The sequence below is a fragment of the Orycteropus afer genome, unplaced genomic scaffold (genome assembly GCF_000298275.1).
Source record: "Orycteropus afer afer isolate SDZICR_OR568_19922 unplaced genomic scaffold, OryAfe1.0 scaffold00109, whole genome shotgun sequence".
Lineage (NCBI taxonomy): Eukaryota > Metazoa > Chordata > Mammalia > Tubulidentata > Orycteropodidae > Orycteropus > Orycteropus afer.
This window is the reverse complement of record NW_006921696.1, coordinates 7878294-7902037: the sequence shown is the minus strand read 5'-3', so window position 1 is coordinate 7902037 and position 23744 is coordinate 7878294. Positions and strand designations below refer to the sequence as shown.

At 38.0% G+C, this 23744-nt stretch overlaps 1 protein-coding gene across 1 annotated transcript in view; it reads left to right on the top strand.

Moving 5' to 3' along the window:
* ARHGEF26 (Rho guanine nucleotide exchange factor 26) overlaps positions 1-23744 on the top strand; it is a 197140-nt gene that overhangs the window by 116859 nt on the left and 56537 nt on the right. The window contains exons 6-8 of the mRNA XM_007943568.1: positions 15896-16048; positions 19342-19471; positions 22145-22219. Of these exons, the coding sequence (XP_007941759.1) occupies positions 15896-16048; positions 19342-19471; positions 22145-22219 (358 nt within the window). The remainder of the gene's footprint in view (positions 1-15895; positions 16049-19341; positions 19472-22144; positions 22220-23744) is intronic.

Here is a 23744-nt window from a genome sequence, read left to right as displayed (position 1 = left end):
ACTGGAGGGAGGCAACATGTCTGGCCTGGCAGTAATAGGCCTTGGGTTACTGCTGGTAATCCTGCCTTCCCCTTGTAGGGTTAGAGGAGGTCAGAACATGTGGCCTCCTTATCGTTTTTGTAGCTACCCATGTACAGTGTACACCATTGAACCATGTACAATGTAGTGTACCATGCACAATGTAATGAAAAACTGCTCAGTTCTGTGCCATCACCATGATCCGCTGCATATTGAACCATTGTGATCCATAGGGATTTTAATTGGCTGATTTCAGAAATAGATTGCCAGGCTTTTCTTCCTAATCCATCTTAATCTGGAAGCTCAGCTAAAAACTATTCAGCACTGTAGCATCAGACAAGCTTCCACTGACAGATGGTTGGTGGCTGCACATGAGGTCCATTGGCTGAGAAAAGAAGCTGGGCCCAGCCTATGCTAGGCAAGAATTCTACTGCTGAATCGCCAATGCCCCGTGGGTTTCTGGTCAGGAGTAGTATTTCTAGGAAGGATCTTTTGGTGATTTCTCAAAATCTAGACTTTAGCCAAGAGGTTGGAATTTTGGTAAGGAAAAAAAGAAAGATTGTGTAACATGATTGTTGGTTGTAATACGTAATCATCTTGGTAATGCTACAGGGAAGAAATAATGAAAGTATTGTTCCAGATAGAAAACTCATAGAGCTGAAATACATATTTCCATTAAAAAGTTGTCCTTCTAAATGAGCAAAATTACTTCACAGACTCATTGAAATTTCATTCAGGAAGCTAGAATGCTGCTGCTTTTGCTTCAGATTTGACTTCAGTTACCAGCATTCTTGGTTACTGATTCAATACCTCATTCTTCAATAATGCTTTCTTGGTTCTTTTGTAGCTTAGTTCACTTAGTGAAGTATGCAAATTTGCCAAAATAACCAATAGATAATTTAACATGGAAAGCTTTAAATTGTGTTTTAATTATACCAATATCAAAATAAAACATGGTTGACTTGGTTTGTTTTATATTAAAGTAAGTAGTATAATCAGATATTTCATTAGTACCTTGCTTTTAATCTTGCACTTTGGCAAGCCTTTTATATTGATAAATGAAATACTCCTTTTCATTGGGAAAAGCCAAGTTACTGTTGTTTTTTGGTTTTATAGTTGCATTCCTTCAGGCTGTTAAGAGTTAGCAAAAGACAAGTAACTTTAAGAGATACTAGTTCTAAGACATTTATTTCGTAGTTACATGATAATGACCTTATGAATAGTTTCTTTATTTTATTTTAATTGGACATTTTCTTAAAATGTGTGTTAAAAAATACTTGGAGTTAAAGTACAAATAATTTGCATTTATTTGGAAACCAACTGAAAATGTTATTGTTAGCTGCCATCGAGTCAGCTCCTGCCTTACGATGGCCCATGCACAATGAGTTTGGACCGTTGTGACCCATAGAGTTTTTGTTGGCTGATTTTTTGCACAGAGCTCACCAGGACTTTCTTCCTGGTCTAACTAAGTCTGGAAGCCCTGCTGAAGCCTGTTCAGCATCACAACATTCAAGCCTTCATTGGCAGAAGGGTGATGGCTATGCTTGAGGTATGCTGGCTGAAAATCTAACTTGGATCTGCTGTACGGAACCTGAACTGCCACTAGTCTTGACTGTTTAGTGCCTAGAATTCCACTAAACCAAAAACCAAACCCACTGCCATGAAGTCTATTCTGACTCATAGAGACCCCCATTTTGTTTCCAAGGCTGTAAATCTTTATGGAAGTAGATTGCCTCATCGTCCTCCCACAGGGCAGAGGTGGGTTTGAACTGCTGACCTTGGGATTAGCAGCCAAATGCCTTACCCACTATGCCACCAGAGTCCTTACCTAGAGTTCCAGTTCCTCTGAATTCTCACATTTTCAGCTATCGATTAGACATCTCCAAGGCAAAGTTAAACTGCCTCCTCCCTGCTGCTTCTTCTACTTCTGGGACCTCTGTCTTCATTAGTTATTTAATGGCCACCTCTTTGTCCAGACAGACTAGAAACCCCAGCACCTTCCTTTACTTTCCATTAGATGAATTTCTCGATTCTATTAATTTTACTTCAAACAATTACTCCTAATCTGTGTCCTCTCTCTCTGGTTTCCCACTGCCTGTCTTTATCATCATATGCCCAGATTAGCCCTCTAGCTGGCCTACTGCACCTGTCTCTCTACACTTGTAATCTGCCCAGTTTTCTCAATCTGATTGAGCGATTTAATGGTTTAAACACCTCCAGTGATTTCTAACTATTCAAGATTCAGGTCAATCACCTCAGCATACAGTAATCCTTTTCAGTGTAGCTCTAACCAGTTTCAGTCCTATCTCTGGCCCTGTTCCTCTTTTAGTCTACACCTCATCCTCATTCAACTACCCACAATTTCCTGAATGCAGTTCCTGTGGTACCCACAATGTTTTCTTTGACCAGTTATGCTCTGTTTCTCTTTGCTCCCTCAACCCTGATGAACTACTTCACACATTTCTTCACTTGTACACATATGTCACCCTGTCCTCTGGAATTTTCTTTATGTGCCTTTATCATGGAACTTGTATTTTAATTAATTGGTTCCATGCCAGGTATCTGCTACTAAGTTGTGAATTTATGGAGGAAAAGGATCATTTCATACCTTCATTAAATGGAATACCCTCTCCTTGGCATATAACAGCTTTTTCTCTGTTAAGTTTTGGTATTGTACTATCATTTCTTGACATGTACTATTATTGGGACAGATTTAGTGCAGTTTTTTAAAAAAAAAAAAGAGTGATACCATGACCAGTGAGAGAGCCCCACCCAAGAAAAGCCTTGGTTTACTTGGTTTAAGGGCAGATTTACAACCTAGTAGTAAACAGATTTTTTTTTTTGTCAACCTATTGTATATGCACATGACAGTTAGAGGCCATATCTGACTATGGACTAGAAAGATTCAGTTCACATACTGACTCTACTTCTTAAAAGGATCTGGTTACATAACCTCGCTAAGCCTTTATTAACCACATTTACAATGAAGATAATGCCATATAGTTCACAAGGACCTTGGGAGGATTAATGAGATCATAAATATAAAGTACACTACAAGGCTCATGTGGGGAGCACACTCAGTGAATGTTAGTATCTATTTTTGTAAAGTATTCAGAAAATTCCACTATTCTCTCTGTCAACAGACCATGTACATGCAGCTTTAAGAGGTGCAGAATACTTCACTTTACATTTTGAAATGGTCCCACCAAAGCCCTTATGCATGTGTTTCAACCTGCATTTATGTTCAAGAATGCTATCTTTCTCATTCTTACCTTCCTAACATCACAAATTTCTTGAAGTCTGGGACCAGGATACATAGTAAATGTCCTTTGAGAAACAGTGGTTTTTGTTAATGTGAGGGTTTGGAGTTGATTGTTTTGAGACTGCTGAAACTTTTAGGAAGGGGTTTGATATTTTTATTTGAATATTAATAGACTCAATCTTTGCAAAGTAACATAAAGCCTGTGACTGCTGGAAGATACTAACTTGATTCAGGCCTACTTCCTTAAGAATCCTGATGTTTCTGGAAGGAAAAACCAAATAATCCCGTAAAGTCTTTGTGCTTTAAGTTTTTCTTATTGCTGTTTTATGTTCTGTAGATGAGAACCATACCAATTATTTTTCCAAAGCCTTTTTTTTTAAAAAAATGAAAATATAGTTGCTTTCTCAGAGTCTAATTAATTTTACTCTTCTAGGAAGTTAAAATATATTTATTTGTCTTTTAAGGTCCTATGGAAACTTTATAAATAAAATAGATAATGATGATAAGCTAATACAATTTGTACTAAAATGAATTCAGTGTACATGTCAATATATAAAATTAAAGTCTTTTATTGTTGTTGTTTTCTAAGTACCAAGGTACTTTTTGAAAATAATTGTGATATGAACGTGAGAAAATATTAGCTCATATTTACTAGTAATCATTTTATATAAATTTTTGTTGTCCCATTCACTGATAGATTTTTTAAAAAATTTTTACTTATTTTGTTGTTGAGAAATATACACAGCAAAAGCAAAATATGCACTGATTGATCAGTTTCTACATGTGCAATTCAGTGACATTGATTATATTCTTCCAGTTGTGCAACCACTCTTACCCTCCATTTTTGAGTTGTTCCTCCCCCATTAACATAAACAGTGCCCTCTAAGGTTCCTATCTAATCTTTCCAGATGCAGTTGTCAACTTCATCTCATTAGATAGTTCTTAAAAGAGCATAATGCTCAATGTGACCTTTTTTTACTAGTTAAGCTAAACTGTTATTTGGTTTTATGAAGATTTCAGGGGATATTTTTGGCTTAAGGTTCAAAGACTATCGGAGGGCAATGATTTCAGCGATTCATCCAGCTTCCATGGCTCTAGAATGTCCAGATCCCATGAGAGTTTAAAAGTCTGTTCTGTATTTTCCCATTTTGATCAGGATTCTTCTACAAAATCTTTGATCAAAGTGTTTATCAATAGTAACCAGGCACCTCGAAATCCTAAAAAAAAAAGACAAAGTTTGCTGATCTGAGACCACCGAGACTGGCCTCTAGTTACCTTCAATCTGGAACTAAACTCACTCCTATGGCATCCAGCCAAACAATACACAGGCATATGGGGTGAACGTTTACATCAGATAGATACATTTCTTGGAGCGATCAAGCATGGGAGAACAGGACAGTGTTTGCACAGGGAGACAACTCTGGGAGCGGGGAGTGCATGGGAGGGAAGGACACAGGATAGAAGGAGGTAACTATGAGTAGGAAGTGGGAAGAGAGCTGTTACATTGTGGGGAGTTGCAGTCAATGTAATGAAACAAAATGTGTATGAACTGCTGTATGGTAAATGAATTTGCTCTGTACACTTTCACATAAATCACAGTAATAAAATGTACCTGGGCACCGTCCAGTTCTTCTGGTCTCATCACAAAGGAGGCAGTTAATCATGGAGGCAGTTAGCCACACATTCCATATCTTCCTCCTATTCCTGACTCTTAGCCCAATTTACTGATACTTCCTATGAAGCCATGACCTAAACCTCCAAATCAAGGAAACAAATCCCATGAGATTTTTGGTTGTATATAAGCAGCTTCAGCAGCTACTGTTGTTTTCTTTTTGGTAAATATATCTGACACACAACTTTTACCAATTCATCTTTTTATGGGTATACAACTTATTGACAGCAATTGCAATAACTGACTGTGCAGTCCCACCCTTAATCAATATGATTTTTTCATCACTATTAACCCTTGCTTTTCCCCTGCCTCCTATCCTGCTAACCATTAATTCATCTCTATACATTTGTACTTTCTTGTCTTTTTTTTTCCCCCTTTTTATTGTGATTTGGGTGAAAGTTTACAGAGAAAATTCATTTTCCATATAACAGTTCATCAGTGTTTTATATCATGACATCGATTGCAATCCCCATATGTAACAGCTCTCTTCCCACTTCCTCCCTCTGGTTCCCTTTTCCCTACGTCCTTCTTTCCTATGCATTCCTGCCCTCTGAGCTATTTCCCTGGGCAAATACTGCCCATCTAATCTCTCATGGTTGGTGGTTCTAAGGCATGTACCTACTTGATGTAAATGTTCACCTTATACATGTGTCGATTGTTTGGCTGAAAGCCAAGAGTAAGTTCAATTCCAGGCCCAAAGGGTGACTAGGGACCATAGTTTCAGGGTTCTACCAATCTCTATCAGATCAGTAAGCCTGGTCTTATTTATGATTTTGAGTTTTGTTCCACATTTTTCTCCTATTCGATGCAGGATATCCTACAATGATTCCTTTCTGAGTGGTTGACAGTGGTAGCTGAGCACCAGTGAGTTCTCATTTCAAGGTCATGTACGCTGAGGTTTGCATGATCCACTAGTCCCTTGGACTAATTGTTTCCATGCATCTTTGGTTTTCTTCATTCTTCTTTGCTCCAGATGAAGAGAGAACAATAGTGTCTAGATGCCCATTCCACCATTCATCTGTCAGTTTGTCATACCATGGTGGCTTTTATGTTGTTGTGATGCTAGAGGCTATGCCACCGGTATTTCAAATACCAGCAGGTCATCCATGGTGGACAGGTTTCAGTGGAGCTTCCAGACTAAACTGAATTGGAAGAAAGAAGGAGCCATCCACTTCTCAAAGAATTGTCCAGTTAAAACCTTATGAATAGCAGTAACACACTGTCTAATATATGACTGGAAAACATGATGAATAACCCTGAAACATTATCTGATATAGTGTTGGAAGATGAACCCCTCAGGTTGGAAGGCACTCAAAATATGACTGGGGAAGAGCTACCTCCTCAGAGTGGAGCAGACCTTAATGATGTGAATGGAGTAAAGCTTTTGGGACCTCCATTTGCTAATGTGGCATGACTCAAAATGGGAAGAAACAGCTGCAGACATCCGTTAATAATTGGAACATGGGGTGTATGAAGTATGAATCTAGGAAAATTGGAAGTTGTCAAAAATGAAATGGAATGCATAAAAAACAATATCCTAGGCACCAGTGAACTGAAATGGACTGGTTTTGGCCATTTTGAATCAGACAACTATATGATCTACTATGCTGGGAATGACAAATTGAAGAGGAATGGTGTGGCATTCATTGTCACAAAGTATGTTTCAAGATCTATCCTGAAGTACAGTGCTGTCAGTGATACGATAATATCCATACTCCTACAAGGAAGACCAGTTAATACTACTACTATTCAAATTAATGCACCAACTACTAAAGCCAAAGATGAGGAAATTGAAGATTTTTACCAACTTCTGCAGTCTGAAATTGACCAAACATGCAATTAAGATGTATTGATTATCACTGGTGATTGGAATGCAAAAGTTGGAAACAAAGAATAACTGGTAGTTTGAAAATACGGCTTTGGTGGTAGAAATAATGCTGGAAATCACATGATCAAACTTTGCAAGATCAATGACATATTCATCGCAAATAACTTTTCAGCAACCCAAATGGCAGCTATATGCAAATTGACTTCACCAGACGGAGTACACAGGAGTCAGATTGACTACATCTGTGGCAAGAGGCAATGGAGAGAAGCTCAGTATCTTCAGCCAAAACGGCCAGGAGCTGATTGTGGAACAGACTATCAACTGCTCATATGCAAGTTCAAGTTGAAGCTGAAGACAAAACATGTCCATGAGAGCAAAGCATAACTTTGTTATATCCCTCCTGAATTTAGACTATCTAAAGAATAGATTTGATGCATTGAACACCAGTGACAGAATACCAGAGGAATTGTGGGATGACATCAAGAACATCATCTAAGAAGAGAGCAAAAGGTTGGGGTGGGGCGTGAGGGGCAAAGACAGAAAAAAAAAAGACTTGGAATAGATGTCAGAAGAAACTCTGAAACTTGTCCTTGAACAAAGAGTAGCTAATGCAAATGGAAGAAATGACAAGACAAAAGAGCTGAACAGAAGATTCCAAGAGAAGTTCAAGAAGGACAGAGTCAATTATTATAATGAAATGTGCAGAGACCTGGAGTTAGAAAACCAAAACGGAAGAACACGCTCAGCATTTCTCAAGCTGAAAGAACTGAAGAAAAAATTCAGTCCTTCAGTTGCAATATTGAAAGATTTTATGGGCAAAATATTGACTTGATTCAGGAAACATCAGAAGAAGATGGAAGGAATACACAAAGTCACTGGACCAAAAAAAAAAAAAAATTGGTTGATGTTCATCCATATTAGGAGGTAGCATATGATCAAGAACCAATAGTATTGAAGGAAGAAGTCAAAACTGCACTGAAGGAATTGGCAAAGAACAAGGCTCCAGGGATTGACAGAATGCCCAGTAAGATGTTTCAACAAATGGATGCTGCACTGGACACACTCATTTGTCTATGCCAAGAAATTTGGAAGACAGCTACCTGACCAACTGACTGGAAGGGACCCCTATGTGTACCCATTGCAGAGAAAGGTGATCCCACAGAATGTGGAAAATATTGAACAATATTAATATCACATGCAAGTAAAATCTTGCTGAAGATAATTCAAAAATGGTTGCAGCAATATATTGACAGAGAATTTCCAGAAATGCAAGCTGGATTCAGAAGAGGACGTGGAACAAGATATATCATTGCTGATGTCAGATGGATCTTTGCTGAAAGCAAAGAATACCAGAAAAATGTGTACTTGTGTTTTATTGACTGTGCACAAACATTCGATTGTGTGGACCATAACAAATTATCGATAACATTGAGAGGAATGGGAATTACAGAATACTTCATTGTGCTCATCAGGTACCTGTACATAGACCAGGAGGCTGTTTTTCAAACACAACGAGGGGATACTACATGGTTTTAAGTGAGGAAGGAAGTGAGTCAGGGTTGTATCCTTTCACCATACTTACTTATTCTGTATGCTGAACAGATAATCTGAGAAGCTGGACTATATGAAAAAGAATATGGCATCAGGATTGGAGGAAGACTCATAACCTGTGATATGCAGATGAAACAACCTTGCTGAAGGTGAGGATGACTTGAAGCACTTACTGATGAAGTTTAAAGACTTTAGTCTGCAGTATGATTACACTCCTCAAAAGAAAGACTGGGCAATTCACTTCCATAAAGATGTTGCCTTGAAAACCCAAGGAGGGGTCACTATGCATTGGAACTAACTCTATAGCAGTGAGTTTTGAGTTTTTGAGACATACCTGATCATTTGGCCTGTCTACTTACATATCTACTCATAGATTAATGTTTGTTATTGATAATACAATATTGTGTTTGTAAAAGTGTTTGTCTTTGTTGTCTGTTCCTCTTGTGCACCTCTCTATGCCTTTCTTTTCCTTAGTGTTATTGTATTGGTAACTCACTTTTGGTATATTGCCTTTCCCTTCACACAAATCAATACTTCTCTCTTAACTATTCTCCCCTCCGAATTTTCTCTCCTCTCTTCCCCCATCCCTGGTAATCAACAAAGAAAGTTTCCTTCCGTATGTAATCCTTTCCTTGACTTTTTACAATAGTGGACTAGTACAATATTTGTTCTTCTGTGACTGACCTATTTCAATCAGCATAATGTCCTCCAAGTTCATCCATATTATGAGGTTCTTCACAGATTGCACATTATTCTTTACTGTTGAATAGTATTCCATTGTGTTTATGTACCATAGTTTGGTTATCCACTCCTTCATTGATAGGCACTTAAGTTGTTTCCATCTCTTTGCTATTGTAAATAGTGCTGCAGTGAACGTGGGTGTGCATATATCTATTTGTGTCCCAGCTCTTACTTCTTTAGGATATATACCTAGTATTGGGATTGCTGAATCAAATGGAATTTCTATTTCCAGTTTTTTAAGGAATTGCCATACTGATTTCCACAGTGGTTGTAACACTTTACAGTCTCACCAGCAGTGTATGAGAGTCCCAATCTCTCTACATCCTGACCAACATTTGTTAATTTTCTGTCTTGTTGAACTTTGCTATTAGTGCTGGGGTGAGATGGTATCTCATTGTGGTTTTTTAATTTGCATCTCTAATTTCTAATGTGAACATTTCTTCATGTGTTTGTTAGCTGTCTGAATGTCGTCTTTGTTGAAGTTTCTGTTCAGGTCTTCTGCTCATTTTTTAATTGGATTGTTTTTTTAATGTTGCATTGTTGGAGTTTTCTTTAAATTTTAGAGATGAGGCCTTTGTCATGTATGTCATTGCTGAATATTTTTTCCCAATCTGTAGTTTCTCGTTTTACTCTTTTGAAGAAGTCTTTTGATACATGTAAGTATTTAATTTTGAGGAATTTAATTTAATTTAATTTTTGAGGAAGAAGACAGAGAGAGGTACGTGGGAGGTACAGACAACAAAGATGAATGCTTTTACACATACAGTACTGCATTGTCAGTGAAGGCAAACATGGATATATGGGTGGATATATGGGTGGACAAGGTGAACTGTTATTAGGTATGTCTATGCAGGGGGCAGTGTGGCCAAGACCATGTATAGGGTTGGCAGATCTAAAAAAAAATTTTAATTTTCAGAGGTCCCAGTCATCTAGTTTATCTTCTAGTGTTTGTGCATTTTTACTTATTTCTGGTAGATTCTTGTCCTTTTTTATTACTGAGGTCATGCAATATTTGTCCTTTTGTGATTAACTTATTTCACTCAGCATTTTTGTAAAATTTTGCTCCATTTTGTAGCATGTATTATGACTTCATTTCTTCTACTCCCTGAGTTGTGTTCCACAGAATGTGTGTACCATATTTTGTTTATCCATTCATCTGTTGATGGGTATTTAGATTGTTTCCACTTCTTGATTATTGTGTCACTGCTACTAGAGTCCACCCAATCAAACTGTCGAGGAGCAGTGATGTGCTGTATGCTTAAATGAAAGAGCTGATTGAAATCTATTTTATTTTTCTGCCTTACTATTCCAAAATTCAGCGTTAGAAATTATTAATTTTACTTTTTGAAAAATGCATCAGTACCTGTACCACAGATTTTTTAATTAGATTTTTCTACTTTTCCTACCCTGGACAGTGAGTGTGCTTTGAGGCATTGTTTCTCAATTCTTAATGTGTCTTTGAATCATCTTGAGGTCTTGTTAAAAGACATATTCAAATTGGAGGAATTTCACTCTTCTGGGAAGATAGAATGTATCACTTTGTCTTTTAAGCACCTATGTTGTTGTTGTTGTTATGCACTGTCGAGTCGCCTCTGACTATAGAGACCTTGTGTACAACAGAACGAAACACTACCCAGTCCTGTGCCTAATTCACAATCCCTACTATACCTAAGCCCATTACTGCAGCCACCATGTCAATCCATCTTGTTGAGGGCCTTCCCCTCTTTTGTTGACCCTCCATCTTACCACGCATGACATCCTTCTCCAGAGAATGGTCCCTTACGACAACATGACCAAAGTATGTGAGATGAAATCTGGCCATCCCCACTTCCAAGGAGCGTTCCAGCTGCATTTCTTCTAGGACAGATTTGTTAGTTCTTTTAGCTGTCCACAGTACTTTCAGCATTCTTTGCCAACACCACAACTCAAAAGCATCAACTCTTCTTCAGTATTCCTTATTTATTGTCTGGCTCTCACATGCATATGAGGCAATTGAAAATACCATGGGTTGGGTTAGGCACATCTTAGTCTTCAAGGAGGTATCTTTGGTCTTCATCATTTGAAAGAGGTCTTTTGCAGCAGATTTTCCCAATGCAGTATGTCTTTTGATGTCTTGACTGCCGCTTCCATTGGCATTGATTGTAGAACCAAGTAATATGAAGTCTTTGACAACTTCAGTCTTTTTTCCATCAATAGTGATGCTGCTTCTTGGTCCAGTTGTGAGGATTTTGGGTTTCTTTATATTGAGGTGTAACCCATCTGTAGACTATAGTCTTTAATCTTCATCAATAAGTGCTCTAAGTCATCCTCACTTTCAGCAAGCAAAGTTGTGTCGTCTGTGTGTTGCTGGTTGTTAATAAGCTTTCCTGCAATCTTGATGCCACATTCTTCTTCATATAGTCCAGTTTATTGGATTATTTGCTCAGCATACAGATTGAACAAGTATGGTAAAAGGATACAACCCTGACACACTCCTTCCTGGTTTTAAACCATGCAGTATCCCCTTGTTTTGTTTGAAAGACAGCCTCTTGATCTATATACAGGTTCCTCATGAGTACAGATAAGTAGTCTGGAATTCCCATTCTTTTCAATGTTATCCACAATTTGTTATGATCCACATAATCAAATGCCTTTGCATAATCAATAATGCACAAGTAAATGTCTTTGTAATATTCTTTGCTTTGAGCCAAGATCCATCTGACATCAGCTATGATACCCCTCACTCCACATCCCCTTCTGAATCCAGCTTGCATTTTGGAAATTCTTTGTCAATATTCTGCTTGCAACCATTTTTTATTTATCTTCAGTAAGATTTTACTTGCATGGGATATGAATGATAATGTTTGATAATATCCACATTCTGTGGGATCACCTTTCTTTGGAAGGGGTACAAATACGGATCTCTTCCGGTCAGATGGCTAGGTAACTGTCTTCCAAATCTCTTGGCATAGCTGACTAAGTGCCTTCAGCGCAGCATCTATTTGTTGAAGCATCTTAATAGGTATTCTGTCAATTCCCAGGGCCTTGTTCCTCACCAGTTCCTTCAGTGCAGCTTTGATTTCTTCCTTCAGTACCATTGGTTCTTGATCATATGCTACCTCCTGAAATGGGTGATCATCTGCCAATTCTTTTTGGTGTGGTGACTCTTTGTATTCCATCCATGTTCTTTTAATGTTTCCTGCATCGTTCAACATTTTGCCCATGGCATCTTTCAGTATTGCGATTTGAGGCTTAAATTTTTTTCTCAGTTCTTTCAGCTTGAGAAATGCCAAATGTTTTCTTCCCTTTTGGTTTTCTAACTACAGGTCTTCACACATTTCATTATAATAATTGACTTTGTCTTCTCAAGTGGCTCTTTGAAATCTTCTGTTCAGCTTTTTTATCCTGTTGATTCTCCCATTTGCTTTAGCTACTCACCATTCAAGGGCAAGTTTCAGAGTCTCCCCTGACATCATTTTGGTCTTTTCTTCCTTTCCTGTCTTTTTAATCACCTTTTGCTTTCTTCATGGATGATGTTCTTGATGTCATCCCTCAGTTCTTCTGGTTTTTGGTCACTGGTGTTCAATGCATCACATCTGTTCTTTAGATGGTCTCTAAATTGAGGATGGACATAATCAAGGTCATATTTTGGCTCTTGTAGACTTGTTTTAATTGTCTTCAGCTTCACCTTGAACTTCCATATGAGTAACTATGGTCTGTTCTACAATCAGCTCCTGGCCTTGTTTCAGCTGAAGATACTGACTTTTTACATTGCCTCTTGCCACAGATGTAGTCAGTCTGATTCCTTTGTAGTCCATCTGGTGAAGTCCATGTTTATAGCAGCCATTGGTGTTGCTAAAAAAAAAAAAAGTATTTGCAATGAATAAGTCATTGATCTTGCAAAATTCTATCATGTGATCTCCAGTGTAATTTTCATCACCAAGACCATATTTTCCAACTACCAGTGATTCTTCTTTGTTTCCAACTTTTGTATTCCAGTAACCAGTGATAATTAACACATCTTGATTGCATGTGCGGTCAATTTCAGACTACAGAAGTTGGTCAAAATCTTCAATTTCCTCATCTTTGGCTTTGTTGATTGGTGTGTGTAAATTTGAATAATAGTAATGTTAACTTATCTTCTTCATAGGCATACAGATATTATCCTGTCACTGACAGCATTGTACTTAAGTATAAATCTTGAAACATTCTTTATGTTGATGACTGCCATGTCATTCCTCTTCAATTTGTCATTCCTGACATAGTAGATCATAAGGTTCTCTGATTCCAAATGGCAAAAACCAGTCCATTTCAGCTCACTATAATGTCTAGGATATCAATCTTTATGTGTTCCATTTCATTTTTGACAACTTCTAATTTTCCTAGATTCATACTTCACACATTGAGTCATGCCACATCAGCAAAAAGTAGGTCCTGAAAGCTTTACTCCATCCACATCATTAAGGTCGGCTTTATTCTGAGGAGGCAGCTCTTTCTTAGTCATATGTTGAGTGCCTTCTGACCTGAGGGGCTCCTCTTCTGGCACTATAGCAGATAATGTTCCAGGGCTATTTTTCAGTAATATATCAGATGGTGTTTCACCACAATTCATAAGTTTTTTACTGGCCAATTTTTTGAGAAGTAGATGGCTTCTTCCTTTGTCTGAGTCTGTCTTAGTCTAGAAGCTTTGCTGAAACCTGTCCACCATGGGTAACCCTATTGGCACTTGAAACACTGGTAGCTTAGCCTCCAGTCTCATAGCAACACCCGAGCCACCACAAGATGACAAACTGGCAGACGAGTTCTATTCCCTTAGCTCTTCCAAACTGCTCCACTCCCATTTTCCGGCCTTCCTCTACCAGTCCTGGCCCTCCAAAAAGCTGTCTGCTGCTGCTTCCCACTTCCCCTACCAGTTCTTCTGTCCCTATGGAAACTGTATAAATAAAATAAATAATGAAGACAAGCTAATACAATTTATACTAAAATGAATTCAGTGTGTGTGTGAATAATACAATGATGCCAATACTACAAATCTGTGGACTACACTTTGAGTGGTAAGGCTCTGGGTGTAAGCATATGTCAAATATCTGAGTTTGATGCCCTGTTAAAATTGGCAGTCTAGGGTTGTCAGATAAAATACTGGGCACCTAGGATGCCCCATTCATTATTTGGGACATGTTGTTGTTGTTGTTCTGTGCCGTCGAGTCGGGCCCAACTCATAACCTCCTTGGGTTTCTGAGGCGGTATCCCTATGGAAGTAGATTGCCCAACCTTCCTTCCGAGGAGTAGCTGGTGGGTTTGAACCGTCAGCCTTCTGGTTAGCAGTCAAGTGCCTTAGGCACTACGCTACTAGAGCTACTATTTGGGACATACTTCTACAAAAAATTACTTATCTTAAATTTATATTTAACTAGACATCTCTCTCACATACACACACAAACACATACCCACTGCTAAAGCTGGTAGTCTTTAATTGCAGTCTAAAGAAAATACGAAGACATTTATATGCCATACATATTATTGGGAGTTCTGGTGGTGTAGTGACTAAGGCATTTGACTGCTAACCAGAAGGTTAGCAGTTCAAGCCCACCAGCCACTCCTCAGAAGGAAGATTAGGTGATCTACTTCCATAGAGATACCGCCTCGGAAACCCAAGGAGAGGTTGCTATATTATTAGATGTAATGTTTTTTTTTTTTTTTCTTTTTCTTTTAAGAGAAAGAGCACATAGAGTCAGATTTAGTTGTATTTGTTTTCTTTAAACATTTATTTACTTATGTGTTATGTCCATGTGCTTTCAGTATGAAAGGATATATATAAACATAACCATTCCACATTCCATATCTAGAGAATTCTTGAAAAATAATGAAATCTGTATACTCTAAATGTACCTTAAGGTGGAGAAATGCCCTGTAATGTCAATATTTTGGGCTAACCGCTGGAAGCTATAAATATTAATATGATAGACTTAAATTTAGATAACATATTTATGGTTTTTTTTGGGGGGGAGGCGTTTATCTTTAACTTAGTGTTATGGATTGAATTCTGTCCCTTAAAAATAAGTGGTGTGATTTTGACTGCTAACCAGAAGGCTGGTGGTTCAAACCCACCAGCCACTCCTGGGAAGGAAGATTGAGCAATCTACTTCAGTGAAGATACCACCTCAGAAACCCAGGAAGGCGTCACTATGAGATGGAATCAACTCAATGTCAGTGAGTTTGGTTTAATTCTTATCTTCTGTGCCTGTGGTTAGGAGCTCTGGTAGTGTAGTGCCTAAGACACTTGACTCCTAACCTGGAGGCTGGCGGTTCAAGTCACTCCTCGGAAGGAAGATTGGGCAATCTACTTCCGTAGTGATACTGCCTTGGAAACCCAAGGAGGGGTCACTATGAGACAGGCTGACTGAATGGCACATAACAACAACAACAGTGGCTGTGGTTATAATCCCAATTGTGAATGGGCTGTCTTTGTTATGTTAAGGAGATAGGATCAGTATAGGATGGATCCTGAGTCATTCTCTTTTGACACAAAAAAGAGATTAAAAACCAAAGCTTGTAAGAGTTAAGGACCTTCCTCGAGAACTGACAGAGAGAAAGCCTAGAGCCAGAGCCCTGAATTTGGACTGCTAGCCTCCTAAACTATGAGATGATACATTTCTGTTTGTTAAATCCATCTACTTGTGGTACTTCTATTATAGCCGAACTAGATAACTAACACACTTAGTGAGTTGATACCGTGTGATGCTGACACTTTTAAACACAGTATAATAGAAGTATATAAGGATAATCTGTTGTCTATTGAAGTATATGAAAGAGAGTATACATGCTTTTGTTTTTGTCTTTTCAGATTCTTTACAGAGTTGGAGGCAAGACATCAGAATAATATCTTCATTGATGATATAAGTGACATTGTAGAAAAACACACAACATCTACATTTGACCCATATGTGAAATACTGCACAAATGAAGTCTACCAACAACGGACACTGCAGAAATTGTTGTAAGCAATAACAAATGTTATAGATTCAGTAGTCTGACTTACTTCTAATAGGTCATGTTGATTTAAATGAATTGATGTCTAAGATCGTAGTTAGAAGTACTTCCTAATGGATTTTTTCTTAGGGGAGAAATGTTCAAGAGCAATGCTTTCAGGATGAGAGTAGAAATACCTAGTCTGTGCAGAATTTTCTCTGTAAAGCAATTATGAAATCATGGCTGTTGTTATTTACTTTTTGTAATTGCTGCAAGACACTGAGGTAATCATCACTTCAAATCTCCCAGCTTTCTAAGATGTGAACTGACACAGGACTGGACAGTGTTTCCTTCTGCTATACACCATGTTACCATGAGTCTGAGTCAATGGGATAACAACTAGCAACATCTGACAACTAAGTGGTTTACCAGAAGCTAAGAGAGGGTTCTTTTGTGGGTCCAGCTAGAGCCTTAGGGATCCAAGGTTTTCTCTGTTGTTCTGATCTTCCTCCACTCAAGTGCGTACTATTTTAAGTTGTTATAGGATCTGGGTAATTAGGGTGAGGAGAGGAGACAATATCTGAAGGAAAGCAACTGAAAAAAAATGTTCTTGAAGATTTTAATTATACAAAAAAAAAAAAAGAGAGAGAGAGATAAACATTAAATTTCCCTCTGTATCTTTTCCCATTGTCCTATGTCAGTTATTGAGAGCTTTGACTTGATATATGTAAATGCCATTTGTGTCTTTGAGAGAGTCAGTGATTCTTTAGTAAGTGCCTCTTGTTTTATTTTCAGGGGCCTTGTTTACCACAAGTAGCTGTTTGTTTTATGGCACAATTGTACAGTACTGTAAACTCATTTTGAAGGCTTATGGGCTAATACTATCCTCCTATCCTCCCATGCCTTGTGGCATTTATGGCCATCCCATGGAGCTCTGGTCAGCTACAGTGCAGTGTGTGGACCCCTGTGGAGGGGTCATGGTTGGTGTTGATTACCTCACAGCTGCTTTGAGAAACAGAACCAACTAAAGCCTCCTGAGTTGATGAGAAGGGAGAAGGGCTGATATGTTTCCTCTCCCTCCTGCTTCCTCATGAAACTCTTGTATGGGCAGGATGGAAAACCCACAGCTGCCAAACTTAAATGAAGTACTTTTGTGTAAAGCTTGTCTCAACTTCTGCACCTTGACATTTTGGGATGGATGTCTGTGTTGTTGGAGAGTCCTATGTGTTGTAGGATGTTTAGCAGCATCCGTGATCCCTACCTACTAGATGTAAGTAGCATCCCCACCCCAATTGGGACAAGGACAAAAGTCTGCAGACATTGCCATATGTCCCCTGGTGGGAGTAAAAATCTCATCCCCTCACTCTTCTCCCTTTCTCCCCCATCTCCCTTTGTGAGCCACTGGCAGAAAAAGATATACATTGGCCTGTAATTGTTAGAGAACACAAATTGCATGTTTGAAACCAAAGCCTTAAATTAGGGCTAAATTCGACTTTTGTTTTGTTTTGCAAGATATTAAAAATATGAATAGGGAGCTCTGGGGGCATAGCGCCTAAGGCATTTGACTGCTATTCAGAAAGTTGGCGGTTCAAACCTACCAGCCACTCCTCAGAAGGAAGACTGGGCACTCTCCTTCCATAGAGGTACGGCCTCAGAAACCCAAGGAGGGGCCGCTATGAGTTGCAATGGACTCAGTGGCAGTGAGTTTGTTTGTTTGTTTGTTTTGGGTATTGCTGTATATTATTTAAATTTAAAAATAAAAGTTTTTATCTAAATTAGCTAAATGATACCATTATTTGGGCTCTCACTTGGAAATTAGTATTTGTGTTTTCAGGGACTTTGTTGCAGTTGATGTGAATTTAGAAGTTAGTGTAGTGACTTTCAACTTCAACTGCACATTAGAAACACCTAGGACTCTGAAAACAAGCAGACAAGCATCCATCAGATTAATCAGAGTCTTTGTGGGTGGGGCCAGGGAGCTGGGTGATTTTAATGTGCAACTGGTTTAGAGTTTGATTATTTTTTTAACATCTTAAAAATCTTTTTAGTGCTAACTCCTCAACTTGAGGAAATAAAAGTAAAACATTTCTGTGTGGTTTCTTTTAATTTGCTATTCTGGGCATTTCCTAATTTATTTTTAGCAGCCATGATCCAAATCTTCTAATTTTTGAAATACGTAAAAAATGTCTACCAGTGCTGCTGCTCTGTTTCCTGGACCTTCTTTTGAGAAGATGAGAATACACTATCCAGTACCACCACCTCCCATCTCCATCACCACCACCACCCCAATTTCCCTCTCAACCCTGCAGCCCCTCTTCTGTCTTTGCTAATTACTAAGTCTGTTATTTGGCAAATTTGGCAAGACTTTCCTGAGCTTCCATTCTCTTAATGAAATCCCTATCTAGCCTTCCTTAAAAGTTACATGGATGGTTCCACATGACATAATGTATATTGGAGAATCTTACGATGCTAACTTCCATAAAAATGTTGTGGCAGTGCTATCATTATTCATGTCACTGAGAGAGGAGGAAGAATATTCTGGGTGACATGGTCAAAAGATTTTCTGTCTTAGAAAGAGGGCTGTTGAAAAAGGCCAAAAACCACTAGTAAATAAATCCATTGCTTTCTTAGATCATTGACTAGGGCTAGAGGAGAGACTTAAAGCATATCATTTGTTATTAATTCTTTGTGTTTGTAGTTTATCATTTATGAGAACTGTGTATATTAATTGATAACTAATATATTAGCCATTATGGTATCATTCATTGCCTCTTCATTTGTTTATTTTCTACTTTTATAAATTTGCATAAATTTCATTTTATCTGTTTCGGTCATGTGGTCAGAAAGGAACAGTCCCTGGAGAAGGATATCATGCTTGGTAAAGTAGAGGGTCAGAGGAAAAGGAGAAGACCCTCAATGAGATTGATTGACACAGAAGCTACAACAATGGGCTCAAGCATAGCAAGGATTGTGAAGCTGATGCAGGACCTCACCATTGTTTCGTTCTTTGTACATATGGTCACTATGAGTCGGAATCAATTCAACAGTACCTAAGAATAACAGCCATGTAAATTTCTAGCTCATGCATTTCTGTTTTATTGTACACATTGTTATCTTACACTCATATTTTATATTCAGCCTCAAATATAAGACAAATAAGACATCTGTGTAATTACGTAATTATGTGTTACGTTGTTTTCATAAACTTAAAAATTAATGATAATGTCTGAATTACAGTATTTTGTAATACATTTTTCTTGTTTCTGAACTTAGAGGAGGAAATATTTTGAAGTTTTTTTTTTTTCCCCTCTATTTCCTCAGAGCCACTAATCCATCTTTTAAGGAAGTATTATCACGGATTGAGACCCATGAAGACTGTCGGAACTTACCTATGATCTCCTTCCTCATTCTTCCCATGCAGAGAGTGACCCGCCTACCCCTGCTCATGGACGTAAGAGATAACCTGATGGCTTTTTTCTTGTGTGCATAGTTTACTGCTATAAATCTGAGAAAATTAATCTTAATCTTATTTTCTTTAAATTAATGCATGTCTCTTTGATAAAATACCTCACTAAACGAGAAGGTGCTATTTGTTTGGAAGGGTGCCTGGATGATGTGGTTTATGATCTGCTGCTGACCTAAAGGTTGATGGGTCAAACTCGCCCTGTGGCTCTGCAGAAGAAAGGTGTGGTGAACTGCTTCTGTAACAATAATGGCCAAGAAAACCCTATGGAGCAGTTCTACTCTGTAACACATGGGGTCGCCATGGGTCTGGGGGGCTGACTCAAGAGCAGCCAACAAGAAGTGAGAAAGTGCTGTTTGGTTGGAAATTCTCACTTGTGTCTGGTATATTTGGCAATATCTTTAATATTTAGGCTTGTGTGTCACTCTGAAAAATTTAGATTACATCACCCACTTGCATCACATTTTTTAAAACGGGAAGAATATTGGCTTTAAAAGTCAGGAGACCTAGATTCCGTTTCTGGCTGACCCACTAATTAGGCATATCACCTTGGGCAAATTACTTAATCTCTTTGGACCTCAGTTTTCTCAGGTTGATTACTTGTAATATTCCATGATGCTGTGGTGCTGCCATTTCACACACGAATGGAACTCTTTTACTGTAACAAGACATAAATGTCCCCTGTTACACATTGTGCAGAGTGACTGAGAAAAGTTCAGCATTCTTCTTTCATGTATCGTCTATGAATTAGGAACTTCTCCCACCTAAATATTTTGAGAAACTTGCAATATTGAAAATTTAGCTTTCTACTATTTTTTTTTTTAAAGACCATGTCTAAGAATAGAATCTAGTCGGGTTATCAAAATAAAATTTTGGCTTAAAAAATGATTTACTTCATGTGACTTTAAAATTTGTTAAGAATGTGAGATTTTGATCCATACAGACAAATATTACTTGAAACTTTCCTATTTTCTATGAGAAATGAGTTCTTTTTTAATGTATTATTTCCTATAGTGTTAGAGTAATGGATTTTTAGGATTCATTCTTTTACTTTTTTTAAAAAAAATAGTTCTTTCTAAATGTGTTATTTTTTTGTAATGTTAGATTTTTTTCATTATTTTTCTATTGAAAAATGTCCATTTTAGCCATGTTTACTTAGATTCTGTGTGTGCTATGATCTGGCATTTTTCATTCTTACTCCCTTTTAATTTGAAGAAAGTTATACAAGTTGGATGGGGTTCACAATGTCTAACATATATCATGTTGTCCAAGGTTGAAGCTTTGTGCCTTGATTTCTCAGTGGGCTCTAAATATTTATGGGTCACTGACCCCTTTGAAATTGTGAGTAAAGCTCTCCCTAAAAAGTTCATGTTTGCACTGAATTTTATATAACTTCAGTGTGCTCAGACACTGTGGATGCTAATGAAGGACACCTGCTCCCAGGGACATGCACCAGTGTTTTTCATACTGCTTTAGTGGTCATTAGTTGGTCATGAAATGAATTTTTAAATCATGAAAACCATTTTTAAAAATGAAATGGTTAATGTATTAATGTATGTAGTTCATGATGTGGTTAAATATTAATTGTAAATAAAATCTTATGTCCTTTATGTGTGCATGTGTACAGTAGTATAGTATCTATTTTGTACACTGGGTCACAGTCATAAAAATTTGAGAGCTGTTATTATAAACACACAGATAATGTACTCTGTGCTTCTCATGTACCACATGTGATAATCTTAACTCCTGACTTCCTGGTTGATAAACCTGGTATTAATCTGCACCTAACGTGCCAGCGCTTTGCTAGTTGCCAACTGCCTTCCATCTCTGCTACATGCCTGTAGCCCTGATCTGTTTGACATAAGTGAGAATCTGACCACCTATGCAGAATGTAAACATATTTACAATACTGTCTCATCAGTTTTACTTCATTTGAGGTTTTAGTTAAACTTGCTAATTGAAATGAACATTTTAATGATAAAAATGGTTCTGTTGGCTTTGAATATATGTTTTCAAAAGTTAGTTATATGTAAGTCACTTTGCCCTGAATGACTCTCTCTGAATTCAGTTTTATCATCATAATGGAAATTTGGCAGTACATATCAAGGAAGACCTAACTACCCTTTTCTTCTTAATCTTTTTATCAGCATTTTGTTATCTTCAAATAAGGTTATCACTTATAATAATGATGATAGTGATGGTGATAATTAAAGTAACTTACATTGTATTGAAGGCTGACCATATGCCAGGCACTTAGGAAGAACTTTCCACACATTTTCTCATTTAATCCTTGCAACAGCCTTGTGATATAGTTGGCATTAGCCCCATTTTAAAGATGAGGAAACTGAGGCATCTAAAGACGAGGTAGGTGATAAGCCCAAGGTCAAAAATGGACAAATCTGGGATTTGAAACTAGGTTCTACCACTTCTGAAGTGTATCCTCTAACTGAACCATTTTCCTAGATTCACTTGGATCCTGTATGTTTAAAGATTATTTCTTAGTGTTATAATTGGACTTTAATGTCATCTTCATATTCACCCCTTAATATTGTGTTCAGCATTTTTAAATCTACTATGAGTAAAAGGATATGGTTAGACACTGATTTCATTTTACTTAATAAAATAAATCAATTAATTTCATCCACTTTTACTTTATTGCAGACTATCTGTCAAAAAACATCTAAGGACTCTCCAAAGTATGAAGTCTGCAAAAGGGCCTTAAAGGAAGTAAGCAAGGTAACTGTTGAATGGTTCATTAGACAGTAAATCATTCAGATAATTTGGAAGAGAATAAATCTTGGTTTGTTACTGAAAATTAGTAAATTCTCCTAACCATTTGCACAGCATTCTTTAGGTAGTTAAAAAAAAAAGTGGTGTTTGCTGTACTCAAAAAAATTGGTCTTTTTACTGAATCAGACACTCTTGTTTCAAGAGCCTATTTAAAAAAAAAAAAAATGCACTGCCATCAAGTTGATTCCGACTCATAGCAGCCCCCATTGGGTTTCCAAGGCTGTCAATATTTACAGAAGTAGATTGCCCCATCTTCCTTCCATGGGGCAGCTGGTGGGTTCGAACCACCAACCTTCCGGTGAGCAGTCAAAGCATTGCACTACCAGAGATCCTGTAAGAGCCTGTGGATGTCTCAGTTTCTTATTTGTGTTTGAGTAGCTAGACATTCATTGTCTCATTGAACAAATATTTATTGAGTATCAACTCTTGTGCCAGGCACAGTGCCAGCTCCTGAGAATACATTGATGAGTAATATATGGTCACTGCCTTCATGGAACTTGCCGTATGATGAGGAAGGCAGAATAACAATAAAAATAATGAGTGACATGATAGGAAAGTATATGGTGATATTTAGACTGAGTAGCATAGTGCCTAAGGCACTTGACTGCTAACTAGAGGTTGGTGGTTCAAGCCCACCAGCCATTTCTTGGAAGGAAGGTTGGGCAATCTACTTCCGTACTGATACTGCCTCAGCAACCCAAGGAGGGGTTGCTATGAGTCAGGTCTGACTCAATGGCACACAACAACAGCAACTTCAAGCAAGAGCAGGTGTAACTAGGAATTAGAAGAAGGAGAGTATCTTGATTATATGCAAAAGTCCAAAGACAAGAAAATGAAGAATTTGAAGAACTAGAATGTTCCTCATGTGACTGGTCTAGGAGAGTGAGTAGTGGGGAGTCAGCCTTGAAGGGCTTTGTACACATTAGAAAATTAAGAATCTATTCTAAGTTGATGTGGAAGCTATAATTTCATGTACTACAAAAGCTGCAGTGGGATTTGGACCAGTTATGAGGCTCTTAGTTGATGAGGCAAGAGATGCCAGCGGCTTATACCCATGTATGTAGTAATAAAATAGAGTTAGAATGACCACACTTCATCTCTTGCACTTTGGTCATGTTGTCAGAAGGGACCAATCCCTGGAGAAGGATATCATATTTGATAAAGTAGAGGGTCAGTGAAAAAGGGGAAGACCCTCAACTAGATGGATTGACACAGTAGCTGTGATGATGGGCTCAAGCATAGCAGGAATTGTGAGGCTGGTGCAGGACTGGGCAGTGTTTCTGTTGTACAGTGTTCTGTTGTACACAGGGTCACTGTGAGAACCAATTTGATGACACCTAACAACAACAACTCTGTTCCTCTCTCTGGCTTCCTGTCTTTTAATCCCCTTTCTCCTGCTCTTCTGGCCTGCTTCTTTGGGCGTCCCTGAGTTTCCCCTCCTCACCTAATCCCTTCGGCTGATTGCTCTTCT